This window comes from Capra hircus, chromosome 9 (assembly GCF_001704415.2).
Source record: "Capra hircus breed San Clemente chromosome 9, ASM170441v1, whole genome shotgun sequence".
NCBI classification, from domain to species: domain Eukaryota; kingdom Metazoa; phylum Chordata; class Mammalia; order Artiodactyla; family Bovidae; genus Capra; species Capra hircus.
This window is the reverse complement of record NC_030816.1, coordinates 47,593,517-47,618,202: the sequence shown is the minus strand read 5'-3', so window position 1 is coordinate 47,618,202 and position 24,686 is coordinate 47,593,517. Positions and strand designations below refer to the sequence as shown.

The 24,686-nt window shown below is 44.4% G+C and overlaps 1 protein-coding gene across 2 annotated transcripts in view; it reads right to left on the bottom strand.

Moving 5' to 3' along the window:
- BACH2 (BTB domain and CNC homolog 2) overlaps positions 1 to 24,686 on the bottom strand; it is a 389,481-nt gene that overhangs the window by 17,924 nt on the left and 346,871 nt on the right. For both annotated transcript variants that reach the window (XM_018053144.1, XM_018053143.1), the window contains one exon: positions 8,044 to 9,642. In XM_018053144.1, coding sequence (XP_017908633.1) covers positions 8,044 to 9,642 — 1,599 coding nt within the window. The remainder of the gene's footprint in view (positions 1 to 8,043; positions 9,643 to 24,686) is intronic.

Genomic DNA, 24,686 nt, shown 5'->3' with positions numbered 1-24,686 from the left:
TCATTCTCTAAGGACCATGGTGGAGGATGTTTTCACCCGGGACTCTGGGCTGGGTCAATATTAATCAGAGGAGGGGATTTCACTCCTGGGGGCTCCAGCTCTGGAGCCGATGGTGAAATGAGTGGCCTCTGCAGTGCAGGTAACCTCTGGCCCCAAGGGCTGACAAAAAGTGGGAAGAGGCTGTGACATTTGGACAGTGAATGAAGCTTAAATATTCCTCCTCAGGGGCCCCACCATGGGATGCTGCCAGCTAGACCCCAGGGGCTGGCACTTCTTTCTCACCAGACAGAAATCAGCTGTTCCCTTTCTCTCTCCTGCCAACACCTACCCTGGTTCTACCGCCCAAACAACATCCCCTCTCTTCCAGTGAAACAAAAATATCATTTAAGAATTGTATGAGAAATATAACTTCTAGCAGCAAATTCAATTATGAGACCAAAGAAAAGAATTCCCACTCCCAAACACCAGCTCTCCTGGGCTTCCCTGTGACCTTTGCCACCTGGCACGCTTGTTACAGGCTGGTGATCAGCCGGTACTCTGGCTGCCTCACCTCGCCATGCCTCTCAATACACATCTCACTTGCCTTGATGTCTTTGGTGCGCTGGATGGGAGCTACTGGAGAGGCAGGACAGAGATGCAAATGTTGCAGAAAAAGGTGAAAATAAGCGCCTCTTTCGTCTAGAGATCCCAACTAGAAGCACCAGCCCCTGGGGTCAAGCTTCACTCCTATCTCCTTTCTTGGTTTCACTATTAGATGCTGAGCAGAAGCTGCAGGAATTGGATCCTGGGAGAAGGCAATGGCACCCGACTCCAGTACTCTTGTCTGGAAACTCCCATGGATGGAGGAGCCTGGTGGGCTGCAGTCCATGGGGTCGCTAAGAGTCAGAATCAGACACGACTGAGCGACCTCACTTTCACTTTTCACTTTCAGGCACTGGAGAAGGAAACGGCAACCCACTCCAGTGTTCTTGCCTGGAGAATCCCAGGGACGGGGGAGCCTGGTGGGCTGCCGTCTATGGGATCGCACAGAGTCAGACACGACTGAAGCGACTTAGCAGCAGCAGCAGCAGTACCCTGAGGATCTTAACAGCGCAGTCACTTCTCCAAAACCTGTAACATTTATGTTCTTCTTTAAAAAAAGTTTCTAGCTGTGCCATGGGGCATGTGAAATATAGTTCTCTGACCAGGGGTCAAACCCACACCCCTGCATTGGAAGCCCAGAGTCTTAACCACTGAACCTCCAGGGAAGTCCCTAACACTAATGCTCTCGAAAGCCCCTCAGATTCCTGTGAGCTGTCCGGGGATCTGATGCCCTGTGGGCTCACGATTCCAGTCCTCTTTGAATGAGGACAGCTGGCTTTGAGCCGGGCAGATGCCAAAGACAAAACCTCCTCTGCCAAAGACAAGCTTCTCACACAACTGTCCTTCTAAGCTCTAATCTTGCGGTCCAGTTTCTGGAACAAACACAGGACATCTAGAATTTAGTTGTGATGCTACAATTACTGAGTCGTGTGATCCCAGGCAAGTCTTTTCCTTCTCTGTCCTGAAGTTCTTTGAGGATCTGGGAGTCAGAGGGATCCAACATCTGTCCTACTTAGCTTACAGGGTTGCCATGAAGAAAAAAGTTGGATAACAACTGGAGAAAGTGCTTTGAAAAGTTGGAATTGCCTTATAATTATGAAGTGTTGCTAATATTAGTAGTAGTTGTAGCAGTAGCATTAGGGTTTCAGTTTGTCCACCATCTTTCTTTGTCACAAAGTTTCTTCTTTCGGTCATACGGTATGCTTTGGAGTTCCAGATGCTAACAGTCTTTCTAGCCAACATGAAAACATTGTTTTCATTAGAAATATGGCTGAGTTCCATGCTGCCCAGAATGGTTTTCCTTTTATTAAGCAGACCAACGATAGTTACTTTTAAAAAGATTTCTGATTCAACAAGCCACAAAAACGACTGTAAAATCTTTATATCCAACATATGTCTGGAAGTCAACATCTGGGTGGAAGAGTTAGAGTCAGACATGGCTCTTCGATAACACTTCAGTGTTTGTTCTGGACCTTACTTTTCCCTGCCTTCACACATCCACAAGCATACACGTACACACAGCATCCTCATATGCTTTTACCACTCTTGATATGAAATGTGTTAATAAAGCAAATCCAACTAATCAGTGCCTTTGACTATATAAATAAACTGTCTTCCTGCTGCTTCTTTCTTAAAATCTATAGTTAATGCTTGTGGTACAAAACTATTCACTAAGACTCTTACTACTTGGCACATGCTTGTGACTTTTCAATAATTTTCAAATTCTAAAAGCAAACCTGTAAACCACAATGAGGTACTATACCACTAGAAGGACTATATAAAAAAAGGACAATAACAAGTGTTGATGAGGGTGCAGAGGAACTGGATTCCTCATACAAGGCTGGTGGGAACATAAAATGGCTCAGTTACCTTGGAAAACAGCCCAGTCGTTCCTCAGAAGGCTAAACTTAGAGTGATCATATGATTTAGCAATTCCACTCCCTGGTATATAACGAGGAGACCTGAAAATTTATGTCTACAAAAAACTTGAACACAAATACTCTTCATGGCATAATCCATAATAGCCCTCAAATGGAAATAGCCCAGCATCCCTCAACCAATGAATGGATCAACAAAGTTAGTGTATCTACACAGTGGAATATTATTCAGCAATAAAAAGGAGAGAACACATACATGATGAAGTGCCAGGTGGATACAGTGACAGCATGCTGTATCATGCTGTACAGCAATGCTGTACTGAAAACAGGCTCAGTGATGAAGCGAGACACAAAAGGCCACACGGCTAGATTCTACTGAAATGAAACATTTGAAATAGACAAATCTACTGGAGACAAAGGTATGTTAGTAATTTCTTGGGGTAAGGCAGAGAAGCCAATGGCAACCCACTCTAGCACTCTTGCCTGGAAAATCTCACGGATGGAGGAGCCTGGAAGGCGGTAGTCCATGGGGTCGCCAAGAGTCGGACACGACTGAGCGACTTCACTTTCTCTTTTCACTTTCATGCATTGGGGAAAGAAATGGCAACCCACTCCAGTGTTCTTGCCTGGAGAATCCCAGGGAGGGTGGAGCCTGGTGGGCTGCCATCTATGGGGTCACACAGAGTCGACACGACTGAAGCAACTTAGCAGCAGCAGCTTGGGGTAAGGGAAGAGGGGAATGAGAAGTGATTGCTACTGGATATTTTATTTCTTTTTTTGAGGTGATGAAAATATTTTGGGATTAGACACTGTAATGGTCATACAACTTTATGAATCATTAAAAACCACTGAATTGTTCACATTAACAGAGTGAATTTTATGGTATATCAATTGTATTTCAATTTTTAAAAAAACCTGTGTGATATACATACACAGAAATCAAACATTACAGGAATACACAGAAATAAATCTTTCCCTATATTCCCTCTCTCCAAGTTTGCCTCCCATTTCATCTTATTGTCTACTGCTCTTATTGTTTATAATATATTTATAACGTAAACTAGAACCATGTTATGTATACTGTTTGTTACTTTTTTCACTTAATATGACCTATTCATTTTTTCATAATTGGAAGTAAGAAAAAAAAATTCCCACGTTGACTTTTTAGATATGAAGGCATGAAGAAACATACTGATCACTTGATTACATAAAACTTAAACTTTTTTAAATGGAAAAAGATACTATAGAAATAGACTAGGAGAAATAAAAATTTTAAAAAATAACAAAGAATTCAAGAAACTTAATGATATCATGGTTCTGAAATGACTTGACAATTATCAAACGTAATTATTTTTCAAGATTTGTGCTTGTGCTCAATTGCTCAGTTGTGTCCAACTCTTTGCGACCCTACGGACTGTAGCCCACCAGGCTCCTCTGTCCATGGGATTTTCAAGGCAAGAACACTGGAGTAGGTTGCCATTTCCTTCTCCAGGGCATCTTTCTACCCAGGAATCGAACCTGCTGCTGCTGCTAAGTCACTTCAGTCGTGTCCGACTCTGCGACCCCAGAGACAGCAGTCTCTCAGGCTCCTCTGTTCCTGGGATCGAACCTGAGTCTCCTGCAAATCTCCATATATATGAACAATTTTTATTTCATGATAAACAAAGACCAAAAATTTAGTTTAAAAAAAAAAAACAGACTAGGAGAAGATACAGGCAACATGTGCAAGAAAGGATTAATATTCTTAAATTAAGGATTCTGTAAACTCATTAAAGTCAAACACCACACACACACACACACACACACACACACACACACACACACACAAACGGACAAATGGCAAGTCCAAGAAAGAAAATACAAATAATGAATACATATAAGAAAAATATCAACTGCATTAGAAGTCATCATGTTTTGTCCATCAGATTGGCAAATGTAAAAGGACTGGTGACCACTACTACTGGCAAGAACAGGGGGCAATGGACACGCTCGTTAAGTTTTGCTGGAGGATGTGTGAATTGCTACCACCTTTTGAGAAAGTAAATAGGTAGTATTTAACAAATGAGTATAACCTTTAACCCACTTATGGAACTTTAACTCACAAAAATAAAAGCACCGCCACTAAATAAATATGTTCACAAGAATGTTTATTGCAGCAATGTTTGTAAGAGGGAAATACAGGAAATGGAAATGTCTGCTGATAGGTGATCACTGAGTCAGCTGTGATGACAGGAACCAAGGATATTAAAGAAGCTTGTGTTAACCCTACACAGTTGACCTAGAGGCATGTACACAGCAGACAGCTATGTGCAACAAGCAAGCTGCTTAGTAATTAAATGTGCGTTGTGCTGTGCTTAGTCACTCAGTCGTGTCCAACTCTTTGCAACCTCATGGACTGTAGCCCACCAGGTTACTCTAAATGCTATTAAAATAAAACCCAAACCCACAGACATGTGAATATGTTTATATATTATTGTAAGCACAGAAAAAGCCTGATAAATTTGGTATATTACGGGCTTGGTATGTTCTGCTTGATTATTTTTAAAAAGGAACTTCAAAAAGATGGTTGTTGATAAAGGACAATAGTGTGCTTATTTAAACTTTCCTCAAGCCGGAGAATACTTAGGATGAGAAGTCAACATTGATGAGATGGGAGGGTAAAGAGAGTATAACTAGAAATCAGAATATTCTGTTCACTTGGAAAAGAAGTCACCTGGAACCTTACATGAGAGCAGATCAGGGCAGAATCAGCCCAAGAGATACTGGCTTCTGAATCATTTATGATTCACTTTGTGAAGGGTTTGCTTTCAGTGTTATTACTGGAGACCACACTTCCACTGGGGTCAAAGAAACTCCCCAAAGCAAGTAATTAGCTCAAAGAGAAGCAGTCATGCTCAGTCCCTGGGACAGTTCTTGGAAAACCTAATCTCTTCTACTTTAGGAAAATCAAATGGTCAAATTGGGAAAACCTTAACTTTACTATAACGATTCAACCCAAAATGTACTACTGAGAGGGGCTAAATGTGACTCCTGAAATGGCATTGAAATTTGGAAAATTCCTTTTGAGACTGTTTAGGAATGTAAAGAATAGATTCATTTTTTTTGAAGTGAAAATAAAAATATTTTTGAAAATACTGTATATTTTTTTGAGGGGAGACTAGTCCTGTTCATGACTACTGTGTAGGCTGAATAATTCCTCCATTTCACTGATTCATTTAAAACTGAAAAGTTCTAGGGACTTCTCTGATGGTCCAGTGGTTAAGAATCCACCTTCTGATGCAGGGAAATTAGGTTCGATTCCTGGTTGGTGAATCAAATCCCACATGCCTCGGGGCAACTGAGCCTGTGCGCCCCAACAAGAGAGAAATTCATCTACTGCAATGATGAAGATCCCACATGCCACATCTAAGACTCAGTGAAGCCAAAACAACACAAACCCTGCAAAGTTCTAAGGCAGACAAGCGATAAAGCCTCAACACAGGAAAGATACCTGTGCCCTTGTTGGTGGCATTCAGTTTCAAGAATTCACTTCAGGTTCTCTTTGGGGATGTAAGAGAGATAAAAGGAGATTTTTCTGAAACTGACAGGTCCTTGGACATATGCAGCTGTCATGAACACACACCCTTTTTAGTTAATGCTGGGGCTCCTCTTAAGAGAGAGACAAAAAGAAAGAAAGAAAGACTGAGAGACATTTGTCTTTTTCACGAGATATGTATCCTTAGAGAAATCATTATGCCAATGGACTCAGTGGGCTTCTGAATCAGGAATGCTTATGAATAATTTCAGGGGAAAGAAAAGGAAACCTCCTACAAGTTGTGATCAGAGAGAAAGAAATGAGTGAAGAGAGAGAGAGAACACAAACTTTAACTGTTCTGACCAAACCTCCACCTTCTCAGGTGATGGACCCAGATGTGACTCTGGCTTGGGACACTGAGCCCAATCCTCCATTCCAAACCCTAGGGGATACAGTGTACTCAAACAGTTTCCCATTCAAATTTCCTTTTTGTTGTGTCTTAGCTAAACGAAATCCTTTCAGTATATTTCTCTTTCCATTTCTGCCAGGCAGTAACAGAGGAGTGGGGACCAGGCTAGGTAGAAAGCAAGGAAGTGACCACAGGGCATGTCTGTAGTTGGTACAGGGAGCTTTGGAAGCTGTTTGCAAAACATGCCCAATCGAAACCCTTCATGTGCTTCTTGCCAACCTCACAGAGGGCTGAATAAACTGCACGTGGCTCTGTGAAAAGCCAGCTCACCCCGTGTGGCATTTCTGCTGTCTGATTGGGTTAACGTCCCTGATTTACTAGAGGCTAATATCCAGGGAGCACAGACGTGGATGAAGTGCACTGGCCTAATGAGAATCACGCTTCATTTCTGCCTGTGTTTTTCAGAGATGCAGTTCTCAGGAGGGGCTTGGCACTGGGCTTGCTCTGAGACACAGGTGGCAGTCTCACGTGAGGTCCCTGGCAGTCACTACCAGATCGTGACACAGACACCCTCAGCTCTTTCTGGGAGCTTCTCGTGTTACAAGGGAAGGGGGATCACCTGCGGTGTCCATTCTTTTCTTTCCTTGGCCACGTGAGTCTCGCTCACGATGTGGCTGCAGTTGCACCTGCTTCCTCTCCCAGCAGTGGGAAGATATGGATGGAGCCTTTGGGAATTTTTACCTAGAAAGCACTTCACTTTTAGCGTGGACAAGAACTGCTACTCAACCCCACTGCTCCTTAAAATGACTCTCACCGTTTGTGGGGCCCTTGGGCAATGACCCATGATACAGTTAGATGCGACCGACAAAGGTGCTTCCTCAGTGATACTGGGGCCAGGATGGATGGTGAGCTGTCCATCACCTGCATTCACAATGGACAAGGGATGACTCCAGAGTCCCTGTTGACAAGGAAACTTAAAGGTGCTGGGAAAGCATGGGCTTACTGTGAATCTCTCCAGTTTCAATCAGTCAATTTTGAAAGCAATTTTATATTTTTCTTCTCACTGAAGAAGCGAGGGGCAAGGATGAAGGTGACAGGTATGGCATTCTTTCAAAGCAGACGGGGGTGGGGGGGGCAGATCTGAAGTACCTGCACACGCTTTCAGGCATCAGACTTTTTTCCCACTAAGCTCTTTGCCTCTGCTTTTTGAGGACTGAAATCTCGATCAAATTTCAAGTGCTGTCTGGAGCAAAATGGTTAATTCTGAATCACCTTGAAGCATTCTGCCTCTGTGGAAGGGGGGGCGGGTAGTCGCTCAGTTGTGTCTGACTGTGACACCATGGACTATGGCCTGCCAAGCTCCTCTGCCCATGGGATTTCCCATGGCAAGAATACTGGAGTGGGTTGCCATTTCCTTCTCCAGGGGGGATCTTCACCACACAGGGTTCAAACCCAGGTCTCTTGAACTGCAGGCAGTCTCCTGCATTGCAGGCAGATTCTTTACCGACTGAGCTACCAGGGGAGGATGAGGGAAGCGGTCCCTTAACTGTAAAGCTTTAATCTTGGCAAACAAGAACAATCTGGCAGTGGTGAGGGGCAGGGGGAGTCCAGATAAAGGACTGAGGGTGGATCACATGCTTGAATTTATGCGGGTTCCCTACCTCCTGGCCCCTGTCCTGCACAGGACACGACTCACTGTCTGCTTCCGAGAACGATCCGGATTCGTCGCTGGAGTTGGTTCCGTAAGACTGCTCACATTTAATCTGGGGTCGGACTTGGTTGTACATTCCGTCTCCCATCAGGCCTGGTTCCTGATGTTCTGTGGCAAGGAATCTGGCTCCCTGGGAACAGGGCGAGGAGGAGAACTCGCAGAGAGGGAGGCTGCAGGGCGAGCCCCCACTCCCATCCTCCGCGTAGGAGTAGGAGGAGCACGAGCTGGAAGTCCTTGTCCTGGTCTCCAACGGGGGCGAGCGAGGGCACACTTTGATTGGCACCGGGCAGCTAGTGTTGGGCCGCATCCTTCCTGGCAAGTGGTCCGCCATCAGCCCACCGTGAGGGTAGGCCTGTGAGCTGGGGAGGGACTGACCGGCCCCCACCCACAGGCCCTTTGGCACCGGCTCGGAGAGGTCTTTGTCCAGAGCGCTTACCCCAGAATACGAGTGCACCGCGGTGCTCACTTGGTCACAGGCGCTGGAGGAGAAGATGACGCTTCTCCGGTCCAGCTCTCCTTCCTGTTTACAGAGAGCCTCCAAGCCAGGCCCCTTGAGGGGCGACCCCATGGTGAAGCTGGACGCGTCCTTCTGGCCCATGTGGGGCTGTCCGTAATTCCCCTGGAAAGGGGCGTAGTCAGTTTTAAGGTCACCCTGAGTGATCCCCTTGTCAAAAGGGCACGCTGAACTCCTGGCAAAGTGCTGCTGAGAGGTACCGGGCAAGCCGGACGACTCCACACTTTTTGTTATGCTGAACAGAGACCTTAAGCAGGATGGGGAGGGAGCGCCCCTGGACCTCTCCAGGCAGGCGGCCCCGGTAGGGGGCGCGGGGACAGGAGCGGGGGCGGGGCTGGGCTGTTTCCGGTCCATTTCCACGTCGCCCGCTCGGTCTTTGACGTCAGGCTCATCTCCGGACAGGCAGAGCGTGATGCTCTCTTCTTCGTTCTCCTCGCTGGGCGGCTCGCTTTTAATCTGCCCCACGGCAAGCCCTGGTTTGAGGCTGGTGCCAGAGTGATCTTCACTGAATGTGCTTGCAAAACCTGAGGTACTGTGTGATGATGCGTTATAGACATTCTTGGTACATGCAAGCTGGTATTTCTTGTATCTGGGGTACTGCGTTAACGCGTCCTTGGCCGAGCTCTCCTTGGTGTCCGCGGGCACGTCGGACTCGGGCAACAAAACTTCTTCCTTCTCTGCTACTGGGATGGTGGTGGCCTCAAAGCTGATGGGGTCTGGAAGCATCTGGTCCCTAGGGCAAGCCATCTTGGCCGTATCCGAATCCATCGTCTCCTCCTCTTCGTCCTCCTCCTCTCCCGCGCTGTCCTCTGGGTCCTCGTGCGGGCGCTGGCACGCAGCATCCTTCCGGCACACGAAGAGGCCATCCTCGCTGTTCAGGAGCTGGGTCTGCAGGAAGCTGAAGCAGGAGTCCTCCAGGTTGTGCATGCGCAGGAACTCGGCACAGCGGATGACCTCGCGGATGTTTTCTCTGCTGAGTAACAGCTTGGCGGTGTAGGCGAATTGCAACAGCGGCCCAAACCCCCTGGCCGTGACCTGCAAAACAAACAGGGAAATCGCCAACCGTTACCGTCAGCACTGCTATTGTCCCGAATCTCTCAACTGAAGCAAGATAACCAGACAGCGCTAATGTCCCAGGATAAAGACTGCAAAGGAGCAGTTAATCTCATCCTGGGTCAGCAATGATTCGGTTCCCAATAATTAGGGCCTGTCTCGTGCACGCCAGTGCTCAACTCATCACGATACACAGAACTGAAAATCACCAGGGTCAAGTGGCTAAACAAGATGACAACGGGTTCAGTGTTTACACTAATGAAATATCCTGGCAAAAATGCACGGTAACAATGGGACGCCTATTAATTTCTCTCCCCATCCATCCTGTTGAGAGCCATTGTACATCAGGAGTGCTGCGACGCTTCTTACAGCTCGCTCGAGCCAAAGAAAGCGTTATAATTTTCTTGTCAACTGCAAAACCGGCAATATGGCCCTGTTAAAAACCGGAAAGTCCATGGGGCTTTGAAAATAGTTTTTTTGCTCACTTACAAAGTTAAAAAGAGACATTAAAAGCAACTCCTATTTTTTTGCTCACTCATCATGGTTTCTAGTTGAGATTTGCCAGCCATCATGTCATATCCCATCTTAACAATGATACCAGAGATGACAGTCCTTAGCAGTGTTCTCAACAAGAAATTAACTCTTGGCCCATAAAACGAGGTTGGAGGTGGGGGGCGGGCGCAGAGGGTGTTGAAAAACTAAACAAACTGGCTGTCATTTGAATGGTTGAAGCTGCTGAATGGCACGGGACATGGGCAATTCTTTCCCTAATTATAAGCAGCAGCTCTGCCACACAGCTGTCTTCTTTCCTGGTAAATCTTCAGGGGCTGAGCCTACTGTCATGCGCTGCTCATCCATTTCATTTTACACAGATTGGGAATGTGCTATTTATGCACAGCATGTGTACATGGGCATGCGTGCATGCACAGAAACATGCAGAATGACTTAGTTAGAAATACGTTGCCTAAGGCCAGTTGTTTTTTCAGATGGAAATGGATGAAACCTCCTGGTGGTCAGGGCAGACTTCCTTGTGTGTGTCTGTGTTTAGTCGCTCAGTCGTGTCCGACTCTTTGCCCTTACACGATACACAAACCCATGCATCCTCTAAGTTCTTGCAAGCACTGCTGACCCCATAAGGAAGGGAAGGGAGGCACATTCATGAATCACATGTACAAAACAAATGAAAGCAGTGGTCATGGGGTCCTTGCTGGAAGCTATAGTAGCAGTGATTAAAAAATCTCTGCTAGGGGAATAAATGTGGAGCAAGATAAACCAGCAGGCTTGGTAAATGACTGCTACAGGAACAGAATTCAGCACAGCCCAGGCTCTTGTGAGGACCTGAAACTGTTGTTCAAAATTCAGCTCAGACATCGCTCCTCTGGGAGCCCCTCTGCAGACCTCCTAGAGATTGAATGACAGCATCTTCTCAGTCCCCATGGCCAGAGTAAGGAAATACTCAGTCTTCCCCAAGGCAGCACTGATTTTACAGCATTGCACCGTGTCTTTTTAAAATTTATTTGGCTACATCAGGTCTTAGTTGTGGCATATGGGCTCTTTAGTTTCAGCATGTGGGATCCGGTTCCCAGAGCAGGAATTGAGTCCAGGCCCCCTGCACTGGGAGCTTGGAGTCTCAGTCACTGGACCACCAGAGAAGTCCCTGTATCACTGCATTCTAAGGGAATGCCTAGTAAGGTAAATTTCTTAGATACAGAGATGACTGGAATTTTAATTGTTAATATTTTTTGAATACTTTCAATAAAAACCTACCACAAAAACACATGACTGCAAGACTCACATTATAGTTCTACAAAGGCAATCACTGCCATCTCCCTTTTATTGTACTTAATTGTGTCTTTCTACCAGTCAAGGCTATGGTTTTTTCTGGTAGTCATGTATGGATATGAGAGTTGGACTGTGAAGAAAGCTGAGCACCAAAGAATTGATGCTTTTGAACTGTGGTGTTGGGGAAGACTCTTGAGAGTCCCTTGGACTGCAAGGAGATCCAACCAGTCCATTCTAAAGGAGATCAGTTCTGGGTGTTCTTTGGAAGGACTGATGCTAAAGCTGAAACTCCAATACTTTGGCTACTTCATGCAAAGACCTGACTCATTGGAAAAGACTCTGATGCTGGGAGGGATTGGGGGCAGGAGGAGAAGGGGATGACAGAAGATGAGATGGCTGGATGGCATCACGGACTCAGTGGATGTGAGTCTGAGTGAACTCCAGGAGTTGGTGATGGACAGGGAGGCCTGGCGTGCTGCAATTCATGGGGTCGCAAAGAGTTGGACACGACTGAGTGACTGAACTGAACTGAACTGAACCAGTGGACAGCAAAGTTTCTTCAGATCAGGGGCTTTTTCATTTCTCTTTGTGACTCTGAATCTAACTAGGGTCTCCAAATATCTGATAAAAGCTGGTATAGTACTGAATATGTCAGAAGTTCAACTGAGCCCCTAACATAAAACTACAGTGTTGACAAAGTGACAACACAGTTTGTTTGGTAAGTTTGGTCTCAGATTACTTTTGGAGAAAGGCATTGTGTCACCCAACAAACTACACCAATTAACTAATCAACAGTGGGCGAGGGTGCTTATTTGCTGTGTCCTCTACTACCTGTGGGCTTCCCTGTAGCTCAGCTGGTAAAGAACCCTCCTGCAAAGTGGGAGACCTGGGTTTGATTCTTGGGTTGGGAAGATCCCCTGGAGAAGGGAAAGGCTACCCACTCCAGTATTCTGGCCTGGAGAATTCCGTGGACTGTATAGTCCACAGTATCACAAAGAGTCGGACACGACTGAGTGACTTTCACTCACTCACTCACCCCTAGTACCCATATCGAAAGGGAGCACATCTGACCACGTTTGTTCTACTAAGTTGACATGGCAACAGATTCAGCAGATGTCTGTTTTATGTACTTTTCTCCTAGGAACCTTTAAAAGGGGGTGTAAGATAACGAAGTGCATATTGATAAGTAACTAAAGAAGGTTGCAGAGAATGTCACAGGACCCATTTCTTCATTGTAACGTGGCTCCACCACAAAGAGAAAGTGGCAGAGTCAAGACAGATTTGATTCCTTCATCAGGAAGCATCCTCTGCTCCCCACCAAGGCAATCTGCCAGTTGCAGAGTGCATAATACACATCTTGAGTTCTGGCAGATGCGCTCATTATATGGGAAATCTGGGAAACTCATCTCAAAGCTATTTATTTATTTTTTCATACAGCGCTCCTTACACTCTCATCCCCATTGTTTTTTTTAATGTTGATATGGTCTCAGTAAGCTGCACCACTGCCCCCATTATGACTGCATTGAAGAAAATTCCTAAAGAGGCTAAGAGACATCCATGGGTGTCACTAGATCAGTCCTGGGAGCCACCACCTGCCTCAGGGCAGCAAGGAGCTGCAGGAAGCTCTCCACTTAGGGCCAGGCTGTTCCTTAAATGTAGGAGTGGGGCCAAGGATGCCAATAAGCACAGTCTCCACATCCCAAATCCGTTCACCAATCCTTTTGGGTTCAGGAGACATGACGAGCTTGAAATGATGGTCACATGCTCACGAACAAGTCAAGAATAAAAACAGGGTTGTAAACTGTCATTCAAGCCCAGGTCAGAGGAAATGGTGTCCTCACCACGAAATCTTAAGCAACCATAATTAGCTCTTCCCTCCCATGAGGTTAAATCATGTTTTGTTATATTCAATTCTGCTACATTTTGTTCAGCTTCTGTGTGCAGGGTTTTGTCTAGTGAATCAATTATTATTCACCAAGCTCCTGTTACTGCCTACCACCATTCTAGCTGGTTCTCCTAACATACTGCAAGGCAGGCAGGATTGCCATGCTTTTTGTAGCCAAGGAAACTGAGAAGCAAGGAGATGAAGGAATGCATCCAAGGCATAGAGCTCATAAGTGGAGAGCTGGGATTCCAACTAGTGCTATGAGGAATGGTTAAGTCTAAGACTCAGCACTGTCCTTAATAAACTCACGATTTAGCTCTGGAGAAGAGATATATGAACAAGTTAATTTTAAGTAACCTTGTTAACACTGAGAGGGCTGAGCGTCCAGTGGCTAAGATTCTGAGCTCCCCAATGCAGGGGGCCTGGATTCAACCCCTGGTCAGGGAACTAGTTTCCACACGCTACAACTTAAGAGTTCGCATGCTGCAACTAAAGATCCAGCATGCCACAACTGACCCAGTGTAGCCAAAAACAAAAACAGAAAACCAAAAGAAAAAAAAAGAATGGAAAGGCTGTCACAAGAGTTGACATGGCTATTTGTTTTCTGAGGACAATGTGACGTGAAATGATTCCTGAAAGTGGAAAAGACAGTGCAAGCTACTCAAGATGGGGGATAAACCAATACTGAGAAAGCCTCTGCCTATTTTAACAGTTGACATGATGAGTTGTCAGCTGAGAAATCCTGACCAGTTCAGAAGAGGAGATGGCTGAGGTCCATATGGTCTCTTGAACACGTGTAGTCAGGACACCTGGAATGCACTGAATTGCCTCCAACGGAGTCGGATCTGGGCTTCCCAGATGGTGCTAGAGGTAAAGAACCCTCTTGCCAATGTGGGAGGCATAAGAGACCTGGATTCCATACCTGGGTCAGGAAGATCCCCTGGAGCAGGGTATAGCAACCCACTCTAGGATTCTTGCCTGGAGAATCCCATGGACAGAGGAGCCTAGTGGGCTACAGTCCATAGGGTCACACAGAGTTGGACATGACAGAAGCAACTTCGCATGCATACATGCACATACAGGTCTGATCTGGGTCAAGGGTTGCTTTGATACAATGGGTACCTTCTGAACTGCAACACCCATCCCTCCCAGCAGCCCATCTCTGGTGCATGTAGGCCAGTGTTAAAACAGGCAGAGGCTTTCTCAGTATTGGTTTATCCCCCATCTTGAGTAGCTTGCACTGTCTTTCCACTTTCAGGAATTATTTCACCTCACTTTGTCCTCAGAAAACAAATATCCAGGTACCAATGACAAATATCCAGGTACCAATGTGAAGCTGGATGTTTATGAAACTGGGCCACAAGCCTGCACTGTTATTTACATTCTGTTTGTAACAAATAAGGCTCTGATAATGGGGAAAATAAGATGGGGGTAGGAGGTGGAGAATCACACACAAAACTAATGACCCATAAAAATGTTATTTAAAAAGGTAATGATCACCAAGTTACAATGGAATGAAGTAATGAGAAATAGCAAGCCAGTCCCAGCTCACTGGTGTTAATGGAGCTGTGCTCCACTGCTCTAAGGGAAGCAGACATATCTAGGCTCAGAATTACTGTCAGGAATGGTCTAAAGGAATGATGAACAGACGCAAAATACAGTATTAGGGGCACCTGGGATAACAGTCTCACATTATGAAAGTAATATTTAGGTTGGATCATTTTTTAGAATTTTTTTTTTTTTTTTTTTGCCGTGCCTCAAGGCATGTGGGATCCTAGTTCCCCACCCAGGGCTGGAACCCATGTCGCTTGCAGTGGAAGTGCAGAGTGTTTACCGTTGGACTGCCAGGGAGGTCTGCCTTGGCTGTTGGATCGTTTTGAAGAGTATTTATTTCAACACATAGTGTGCAATATGCATTGTGCTAAAGATGAGACTGGCTCACACACTGGGCACAATGGAGTGTGCCCTGCGGGACCGAGGTCCACAAGAGGTCAGCAAATAACCTTGCCTTGCTCTCTGGTTGCTCCCAAGGAGGCTGTGACCTCAGTCAACAGTTAGCACACACGAGGTAAGTGGCACTGACCTTTGGGTTTTGGGTCTGAAAGAAACAAGGTCGGACCACCAGAGTTGCACCCTGTGGTGCGCATCCATGTGCCATTCATAGGTTGAAAATGTAACCCACTGAAGCTATGAGCCTCCACCCTTTGTTCCCCCAGGGTTCTGATGTACAATCTCTCTGCTGGAGAAGAAAGGGAGATGAAGTGATGAAAATGTAGGGAACAGAGGGGATGCTTAGGGGCTAATAGTAGGACTGGGGGGGTTTATCCTCTGAGAATGTGCCCAGTGTGCTGCTGGACAGAGCTGGTGAAAGGAAACTTCTCAACAATTTCATTACTCTGGACTATTATAGGGATCAGGCAGTTGGGCTGCAGGCATAAATTGAAAATAGGGTTTGGGAATTTTTATGAGACATGAACAGCATTCCATACTCGAGCCATGTGATGAAGGTCTCCTCTGATGGTTCTTTTAGTTTTCTTTTCAATTTTTCAAGTTTTAAAAAACATTTGGCCACGCTCTATTGCATGTGTGATCTTAGTTCCCCAATCTTAGTTCCTCACCCCCTGAACTGGAAGATGGAGGCCTAACCACTGGACCACCAAGGATGTCCCTTCTCAGCTGCTGTTGGCAGTATGCATTCATGGTTGCAGCACTGATCTGCCCAAGGCTGATCAGATGGGTCAGGAGGTCTGGGGACTGCACCCCAGGAGGGGGGTGGCACATGCCCAAGGTTCCATAATCCCAGCCTCACAAAACATGGACTCTTTTATCTTCAGCAACATTACATCCCAGTGAAGCTAGATCTCTCCTCCTCTCCCGGAACGGGGAAGAGAAGGTAGCAAAGCTTTGCCAATCGGTTTTTGAAAACACTGACTTGGGTTGTATTTGCACAGCAAGGCACTTGTCAAATAAGGAGAACAACACTGATGACAACTCACTCCTCCTTTCCACCCCCGCACCACGCTGCATCCTATTCTGCAGGCTGAAGACTGATTTAGAGATGAAGCATTGCTTCTAATCTTAATTTTCTAAAATTAATATCCGTATTATCACATGTGTCTCCCCAAAGCAGCATGCTATACAAGCATACTACATTCAGGATGTGTTTGTTAAATTAACCTCACTATTTCAACAGAACTTCTGGTTATTTTAATATTAATTTTAGTTAACGATAGAGCCAGAGAAATCAATCTTCCCGTTCCTAAAGTAACAATACAAAAACTAAAGCAAGTTGATTTATATCTACAAGTATATAATTTCATATGGTAGGTTTTTTAAAATCTATTAGCGAATGTAGCTTACAAGCATGAAATCAAGCATCTTTTCTCTCCTGTGCAGACTTGAATTGGGGTTTCCAGACACAATATAAAGTTCCTCTCCTGCTTGTAAATCTGTCCCTGAGACTTATCTGATCATTTAATCATTGACCGTTTTTTGTTTACTCATTCATTCATTCACTGACCACATAGTGGGCACTGACTATGCACTGTATGACATCTGAGGGTACCAGCTGTCTTTCATCCAAATCCCAGTTCTACAATGTACCAGGTAACTTGAACTGCTTACTTAATTGTTATATGCTTCAGTTTCTCTCCAACTGTAAGACCAACAGTGCCTGCCTTGTAGTAAAACCTATGGAACAGCTTCTAGCATTGAGTAACAGCAATTATTATTGCTGTTATTACAAAAATGAATAACATATAGTCTCCTTTTCCAAAAAGCTAACATTTCACTGAACAGAGACAGATGTTCAGTACAAATGTCTAGAATGTAATGTAAGTATGTAACAGGTATCTGCAGCTTGCTAAGGCAGGACCAAGCAAGGGGTAGTAATCGCTAAGGGTATCCGCATAGCCTTCCTAGAAGAGATGACCTTTAGAACGCTGAGCTGAAGTTCATCACAATAAGAAAGGCCTGGCTCATTCTTCAAATGCCATTTTCTCAGTCAGGCCTTTCCTGGGCCTCTATTCACACCTGTCCTTCCAGCCCAGGACTGCCTATCAGACTTGCAGGGCCAAGTGCAAAGTAGAAGCATGGTCTTACTGTTTGGAGGTTGAGAACTTCAAGATGATAGATGACATGGTGGGACTTCCCTGGAGGTTCAGTGGTTAAGACTCCACACTCCCAATGCAGGGGGCCTGGGTTCAATCCCTGGTCGGGGACCTCAATTCAGCATGTCACAACTTTCATGCTACAACTAAAGATCCCACATGTGGCGACGAAGATTCCACACATGGCAGTGAAGAGCCTGCATCATACAGCTAAGATCCAAATTTAAAAAAATCTGAAAAGAGGATGACGAGATCCTTCTGAGCATGGGACCCTAGGCAATGACATAGGTCAAAAGCCCGTGATCTGGCCCTATAAATACGCACTTGCTGTCTATGCCCGGCTGTTGAAATGGTGATCTCAGGGGGGTGATGTCATCCGAGGGTTGAGCCAGTGAAATCCATGAGTGAAACTCCAAGGGTTTAAGGACACAGCTACTGGGATCAGCAGTGTAGGTCAAGTGACTCTCGGGGTTATGGGTATCTTGGACTGAAATACAGTCAGCATGAAGAAACTTTTTGATTGGTGAAAAAAGAAAAGAAGATCATGTAGGTTAAGTGGACAGAGGCCCTGCTTGAGTCTCCATGATGGGGTCATGATCCCACATTTGAGTCAGTTCACAGATCCAGACTCTAAAATTAATTCCCAGGAACTCTTGAGGAAGAATCCTACAGTAATCCATGCTGCTGCTATTTCTTCTGCAAGGGTCTGCAGAAATGTATTGAATACATCTTGTAGTTTTCCTAAATAATGAACTAAGACAAGCTTTTTTAATTTCAAAAACTTCAACAAAAAATTATTCAGAAACTGTCTATATCAGAAACAAATCTATCTATGTATCCATCCCTACCTATCTATGAACTGAAGTAGTTGTACTACTTTATTTAAAGATTTTTTTTTGATGTGGACCATTTTTAAAGTCTTTATTGAATTTATTATAATATTGCTTCTGTTTTATGTTTTTGGTTTTTTTGGCCATGAGGCATGTGGGATCTTGGCTTCCTGATCAGTGATCAAACCTGCACCGCTTGCATTGGAAGGTAAAGTCTTGACCACAGGACTGTGGGGAAGTCCTAGTAGTATTACTTCAATACAAACGTGACAGGACCATCTCAATAGTTCTAACCAAACTACTAACTTTGATTTCTATCACTTGATTTTAGTCTGATATTATAAACTCATATGCTGATTATTTCCTATTGTCTTTCAGACTCACACCCACTCTTCTTTTGCTTTTCCCTTACTTGTATTGAGAAACAATTGACATACATTCCTGTATAAGTTTGAGGTGTACAGTGTGATGGTTGGATGGACATATACTGTGAAATTATGACCACAGTAGTTTCAGCTAACATCATCTTCTTGTGCTTCCCTGGTGGCTAAGATGGTAATGAATCTGCCTCCATTGCAGGAGACCCAGGTTTGATCCCTGGGTGAGGAAGAGCCCCTGGAGAAAGGGATGGCTACCCACTCCAGTATTCTTGCCTGGAGAATTCCGTGGACAGAGGAGTCCGGTAGGCTGCTGTCCATGGGTCACAAAGAATCGGACGTGACCGAGCAACTAACACATCATCTTTGCAACTAACACATCATCTTCTCATATAAGACACAATAAAAAGAAAAAAAGATTCTCCTTATGATGAGAATTTCTAGGATTTACTCTCTTAGCATCTCTCCTATGTATCACAATCATGCCCATTCTCTTTATGTTTCCTTCTCTAATGCTGAAGTTAGATTAGTTTTTACACTTTCTCCTTAAGCTTTGTTTTTAAACCAGGCTCCTTTGTCAGGTGACTTATTCTGCCCATAGGGGCACTGGTGGGAGATAAGAGGTAGGAGGAAAGCAGTTATGGTTCCTGATTCTTCCCGTTTTCTTTCCTTCCCTGGTGGGGTGTCTGGAAGTGGTGGTCTCCTCCCTGATGCAGCCCCTCCTCCATGCTCAGAGGCCACTTTTATCCCTCCAGCCCTGGGAGTGGGAGCTGCAACCTGCCGTCATTAATCACTGGCTTGAGTCTCCTTCCACTTCCTGTTCTTTCAGTTTTCCAACACCTGTTTAACCAATTCCCTGTCTTAACCCCCTCTGTTTGAAACACCTGGCATGGTTTCTGTTTCCCTGACTCAATCCTCATCCATTTTACAGACAAGGAAGCCAAATAGGGTGAAGCCCAGAAAGGTGAAGGGATTTTCCCCAAAGTCACATGGCTGGTCAGCCAGGGCTTCAACAAAGGCTTCTGAATGCAGAGTTCAACTCTCCTGCTCCTTTCATTAAAAAAAATGTTTTAAAATATTATACTGGAGTACAGTTAACAATACTGTGAGAGTCGCAGGTGGACAGCAAAGGGACTCAGCTATACATATATATGCATCCATTCTCCCCCAAAGTCTCCTCCCAGTCAGGCTGCACATCATACTGAGTAGAGTTCCGTGTGCGATACAGTTGGTCCTTGTTTGTTATCCATTTTAAATATCTTCCTGCTCTTTTCATACTTGCTGTTGTTTCTCTGAAGTGAACCAGAAAAGAAATGATATTTCACATGGACACACAGGATTGTATGTTTTATTACATTCTCTAAAACAGTCACTTTTCTACAGCTCTATCCAAAGGAGTCTGACCAACTGGATGTGGTACTTCCCCAGTAGGAAGAAGGGTGAATCTCACATCTGGTTCTATCATCATTTATATGATTCAGATTCAGTGCCTAGATTTCTCCTGAAGAAGGATGCAAACTGCTAAGTCCCTTCTTTGCCTGATGAAACCTGGTAAGTCAAGGGAGCTCTTCTATCACATAGGAATTTAATAAACCAGCAAGCTCAGCTCAGCTTTAGTTCTTGGCACCTGGAAGACATCAAAGCAGAAATGCCTTTCTGGTGGGGGGCTATGTTACCCCAAAGCTTTGTTCCAGATGGGAAAGGCAGCCTGGTAAGGCTCATGTCTAGGGGGCGTGTCACGTGACCGACCCCTGCCTGTGTCCATTGACTCCAAATGATCTTGGGGTTACCTAACAGTTGAAACTGCCCCTGAGGTATCTGGGTGAAGAGAACAGGGAAGGAAACGCAAACATTCATCATCGTCTTTCCTGGAAGCTGGCAACGCTTCAGCCCTACGGAACCTTCACTTCACCTGGGTGGTTTTACCTCCTCATCTCACTGCTTCATGTGTGACCTTAATTATTTTTGCCTTCAGTTACCCGACAGTTATGTTTCCCAGCTAAATGATGGGCAAGAGTCACAGGTGATTCAAATAGAAGGTACTGTATTCATATTTACTCTAAAAGCATGCAATAAAAACAGAAAGTCTCTCTTCTGAAAGATTATGTAATGAAGCTCATGGAGTAATTTTTAAAAATTCAATTTCAGTATAACTGTAGATCTTAAAATAGGTATAAAATAGCAGTAACTTTTTACATTTTTCAGTGTAAAAGGAAAGTGAAAAGCATCCTACTCATTGGTAAACAAGTAGTAAAACCGGCATCGAGGTTTACAGTTTCATTTGAAAAACCACCTCCAACAGAAAATTATTTTTTAGAAGGTTTAAAAAATTACCTAATTTCCATTTGAATGACCCCTCCCCTCTTTTAGGAAACTAATGATCTTCACAGACTAGAATTTTCTTGAGTCAAGGTTTGGTTTTACCTCCTAGATCCCTCTAGTCATTTCAAACCAACCAGCAACCATTTGATGTTCAACCAGATAACACAGAACAGTTTTTAAAGCTTCTAGTCTTGAGAAGTTTAGTTTCTCATCAGAGCCTTCTAACAGTTCTTCCTGCGCTCAGTCACGTCCAACTCTGCGACCCCATGACTGTAGTCTGCCAGGCTCCTCTGTCCATGAGATTTTCCAGGCATGAATGCTGGGGCAGGCTACCATTTCCTACACCGGGGGATCTTCCAGATCTAGGGACTGAATCCACGTCTCTTGAGTCTCCTGCATTGGCAGGCACATTCCTCACCACTAGCGCCACCTGGGTGCTTCCTATTAAGCCAAAATTCCCATCCCTGAGCAACTTCACTTTCACTTTTCACTTTCATGCATTGGAGAAGGAAATGGCAACCCACTCCAGTGTTCTTGCCTGGAGAATCCCAGGGACGGTGGAGCCTGGTGGGCCGCTGTCTATGGGGTCGCACAGAGTCAGACATGACTGGAGCGACTTAGCAGCAGCAACCCATCCCTGAAACCTAACCAGTTACCAGCCCCTCTCCCCACCTCACTGCCCTCTGAAACATCTTGAGCTTGACTACATCTCCAGCAAGATACCTGGACTGAGTCAATGCTCCAGTCACTAGAACAGAGGACAGAACTATCACCTCTCTTTGTCTAGAGTCTATTTTCTATGAAGGTTTATTTCACTGCCACTTATTACTTATGTTGGTACCAATTACCATCTCTGAGCTGCTGCTTTTTTATTTCCCCCAAGCATTTGCTACCGATAAGCCACATGTCCATCTTAATCATACCAAACTGATTTCTTAACCCGAGTGTACACCCGTGTCAATATTCAGAAACTGTTCTTATTATGTAAATTGTTCTCCAGGAAAACTTTTTAAGATTCACTTTCTTCCTTTTTAAAAAACCTGTAATGCCATATCTTCACCTCCAGATTTCCGATGTTTTCCTGGGCATCACAGTTTCTCAAAGATTTTGACCTTAACAAGTTGGGCCATCATTATGACTTGCTTGTCCTTTGGGAGACTTCATCCAGATGGGGGGCTTAGGTGTTTTCTTCTACCTGGGGTTTCCATTTCTTTCTCCAAGTTTTTCCTCAGTTTTCCACCTACTGAACATTCTCTATGACATACAATATAGAGGTAATTCAGGGCGCTCTGTCATCCTCAATACTAAATGGTCAGCCCCAAAGAGTAGCTGTTGGTCTCCTTATCTTTTTGCTCCACATAGCACAATACATTTCTCTTCTCACTCCCTCTTTGAATGGTTTCCACTCATTTTGAGCTTGGGTTTTCTTGATACTGTTTTTGCAGGTCCTGTATACCTTTTCATGGGCTTCCCAGGTGGCGCTAGTGGTAAAGAACCCACACGCCAAAGCAGTAGAAGTAAGAGATATGTGTTTGATCCCTGGATTGGAAAGATCCCCTGGAAGAGGCAACGGCAACCACCTCCAGTAATCCTGCCTGGAGAATCCCATGGACAGAGGAGCCCAGCAGGCTACGGTCCATAGGGTCACAAAGAGTCAGACACAACTGAAGGGACTGGGCACGCATACCTATTCATAGTTGTTCATATTTTCCTACCGTTCAAAAAAATCTGAGCAAAACAGAGAACTGCTGGCACAATTACCATCCTTTGTAGAAAAATAATAAAAAAGGTCCTCATCTGAACTTTGTTTTGGACATTCATAGCTGTCCTGAGTCATCTTTCCCTACATAGGCGTAATTTCTACATCTTTCTGATTTTAAAAAAGAATTTCAAAAGGTCGTGAACCCCAAACCAGAAAACTTCTAAAGGAAAACACAAGGCAGAAACTTCATGACACCAGATTTGGCGATAATTTCCTGGATATGACACCACCACAGGCAACAGAAGCAAACAGAGGCAAATGGGACTACATAAAATTTAAAAACTTTCGTGCGTGAAAAGACACAACAGAAGGACATCTCTGGTGGTCCAGTGGTTAAGAAAATGCCTTGCAAAGCATGGGACGTGGGTTTGATCCCTGGTTGGGGAACTAAGATCCCACATGCTACAGAGCAACTAAGCCCCTGTGTCATAACTAGAGAGTCTGTGCAATGCAATGAAAGAGCTCACATGATTCAGTGAAAATCCTACAGGCTCCAACTAAGACCCGACGCAGAAATAATACATAATCTTAAAAAGACACAGCAGAGTGAAAGGCAACTTATGGAATGAGAGAAGAGATTTGTGAATTGTATATTTAGTAAGGGGTTAATATCAATAATATAAGGAACTCCTATAACTCAACAACAAAAATCAAATAATTTGGGTTTTCTCAAAAGGCAAAGGACTTGAATAGGTATTTTTCCAAAGGAGACGGACAAATTGCCAACAAGCATATGAAAAGATTCTCAAGAAACTGAAAGAAAAGATTCTCAAGAATCTGAAAGAAATGCAAGTCAAAACCACAATAAGAGATCACCTCTGACACATCAGGACAGCTACTATCAAAAAAGGACTATTTTTAAAGTAAGATGTTTATTGAACATTGTATAGGAAGGACACTTAAAAATGGTTAAAATGGTAAATTCATGTTGTGCTTTTTAAAATCAAAATAACAACAGGTCTTGAAATAATTATGGACAGTGCAAATTCTCCTCTTTGACGATCATGTTCTCTAAAATGATACAGTTTCTTCTAAGGATTCTCTTGTGTATACTCTTGTCAGTTCATTTTAGTTAGTCAGCGTTAGGACCAAAGTAGCAATTCTAGTCTTGAACTGTCTATCCTCTAAAGGTGAAACCACCAATAGGGCAAATCAATAACCGCTCAGGTATTCTGTTAGTTGAGGAGAATTCTGAAAGCTACTTATATAGTTGGAGTTCTGTACCATGCGTCTCCTTTGCCCTAATTTTGTAAATGGGAATTGAAACCTGGAGTCCGTAATTGCTCCGACTATATAATCCATAATGAGTTCCTCCTACACTGTCAATTTCGTTTCTCTCCTATTTCCTCCTAGTTCTCCTTAGAAGGCTCCTGCCCTCGGGTTTCTTGACTTGCTTACAGTTTCTGGATACATGCTGCTGCTCTGCTTTTCTGCCCAGCTGGTCACATTTTTCATTTGAATAAAGAATTCCTTCTCATGGCCATATCTCCATGTCATGCCCTTTTGCTCGCGCAGTTACTTGAGCTATCTGAGAAATTCTATTTATCACTCTGGCAATCATCTCCAACTCAGTTTCTTAATTACTCCTGCTTCATCCAAATAAGCATTGCTTCTGTCTTCTACTTCTCCTTGGTTTATCAAGTGATTCACCAAATACTCTGCACTTTCCTGTCAACGTCAAACCTGCTTGCTTCTGCAATAATCAGTGTCATGAGATTAGCAGGATATTTGTCCCTCCCCCCGCCCCCCCCCCCACTTTCAGTTTAAAGCATGATCCTTATGCACGGGAGGTCCTCAATAACTATTCGCTGAACTGAATTGAACTAACCCTAGTAATGCCTGCTGGGGCAAGCAGACAACCTGAGTCCTCCTTTCACATGACAATCCATCACATAGTTGAAGACATCTGTCATGCCTGGTTAGGGAATTTTTATTTTTTTCTTTCCTTTCAAGAACTGA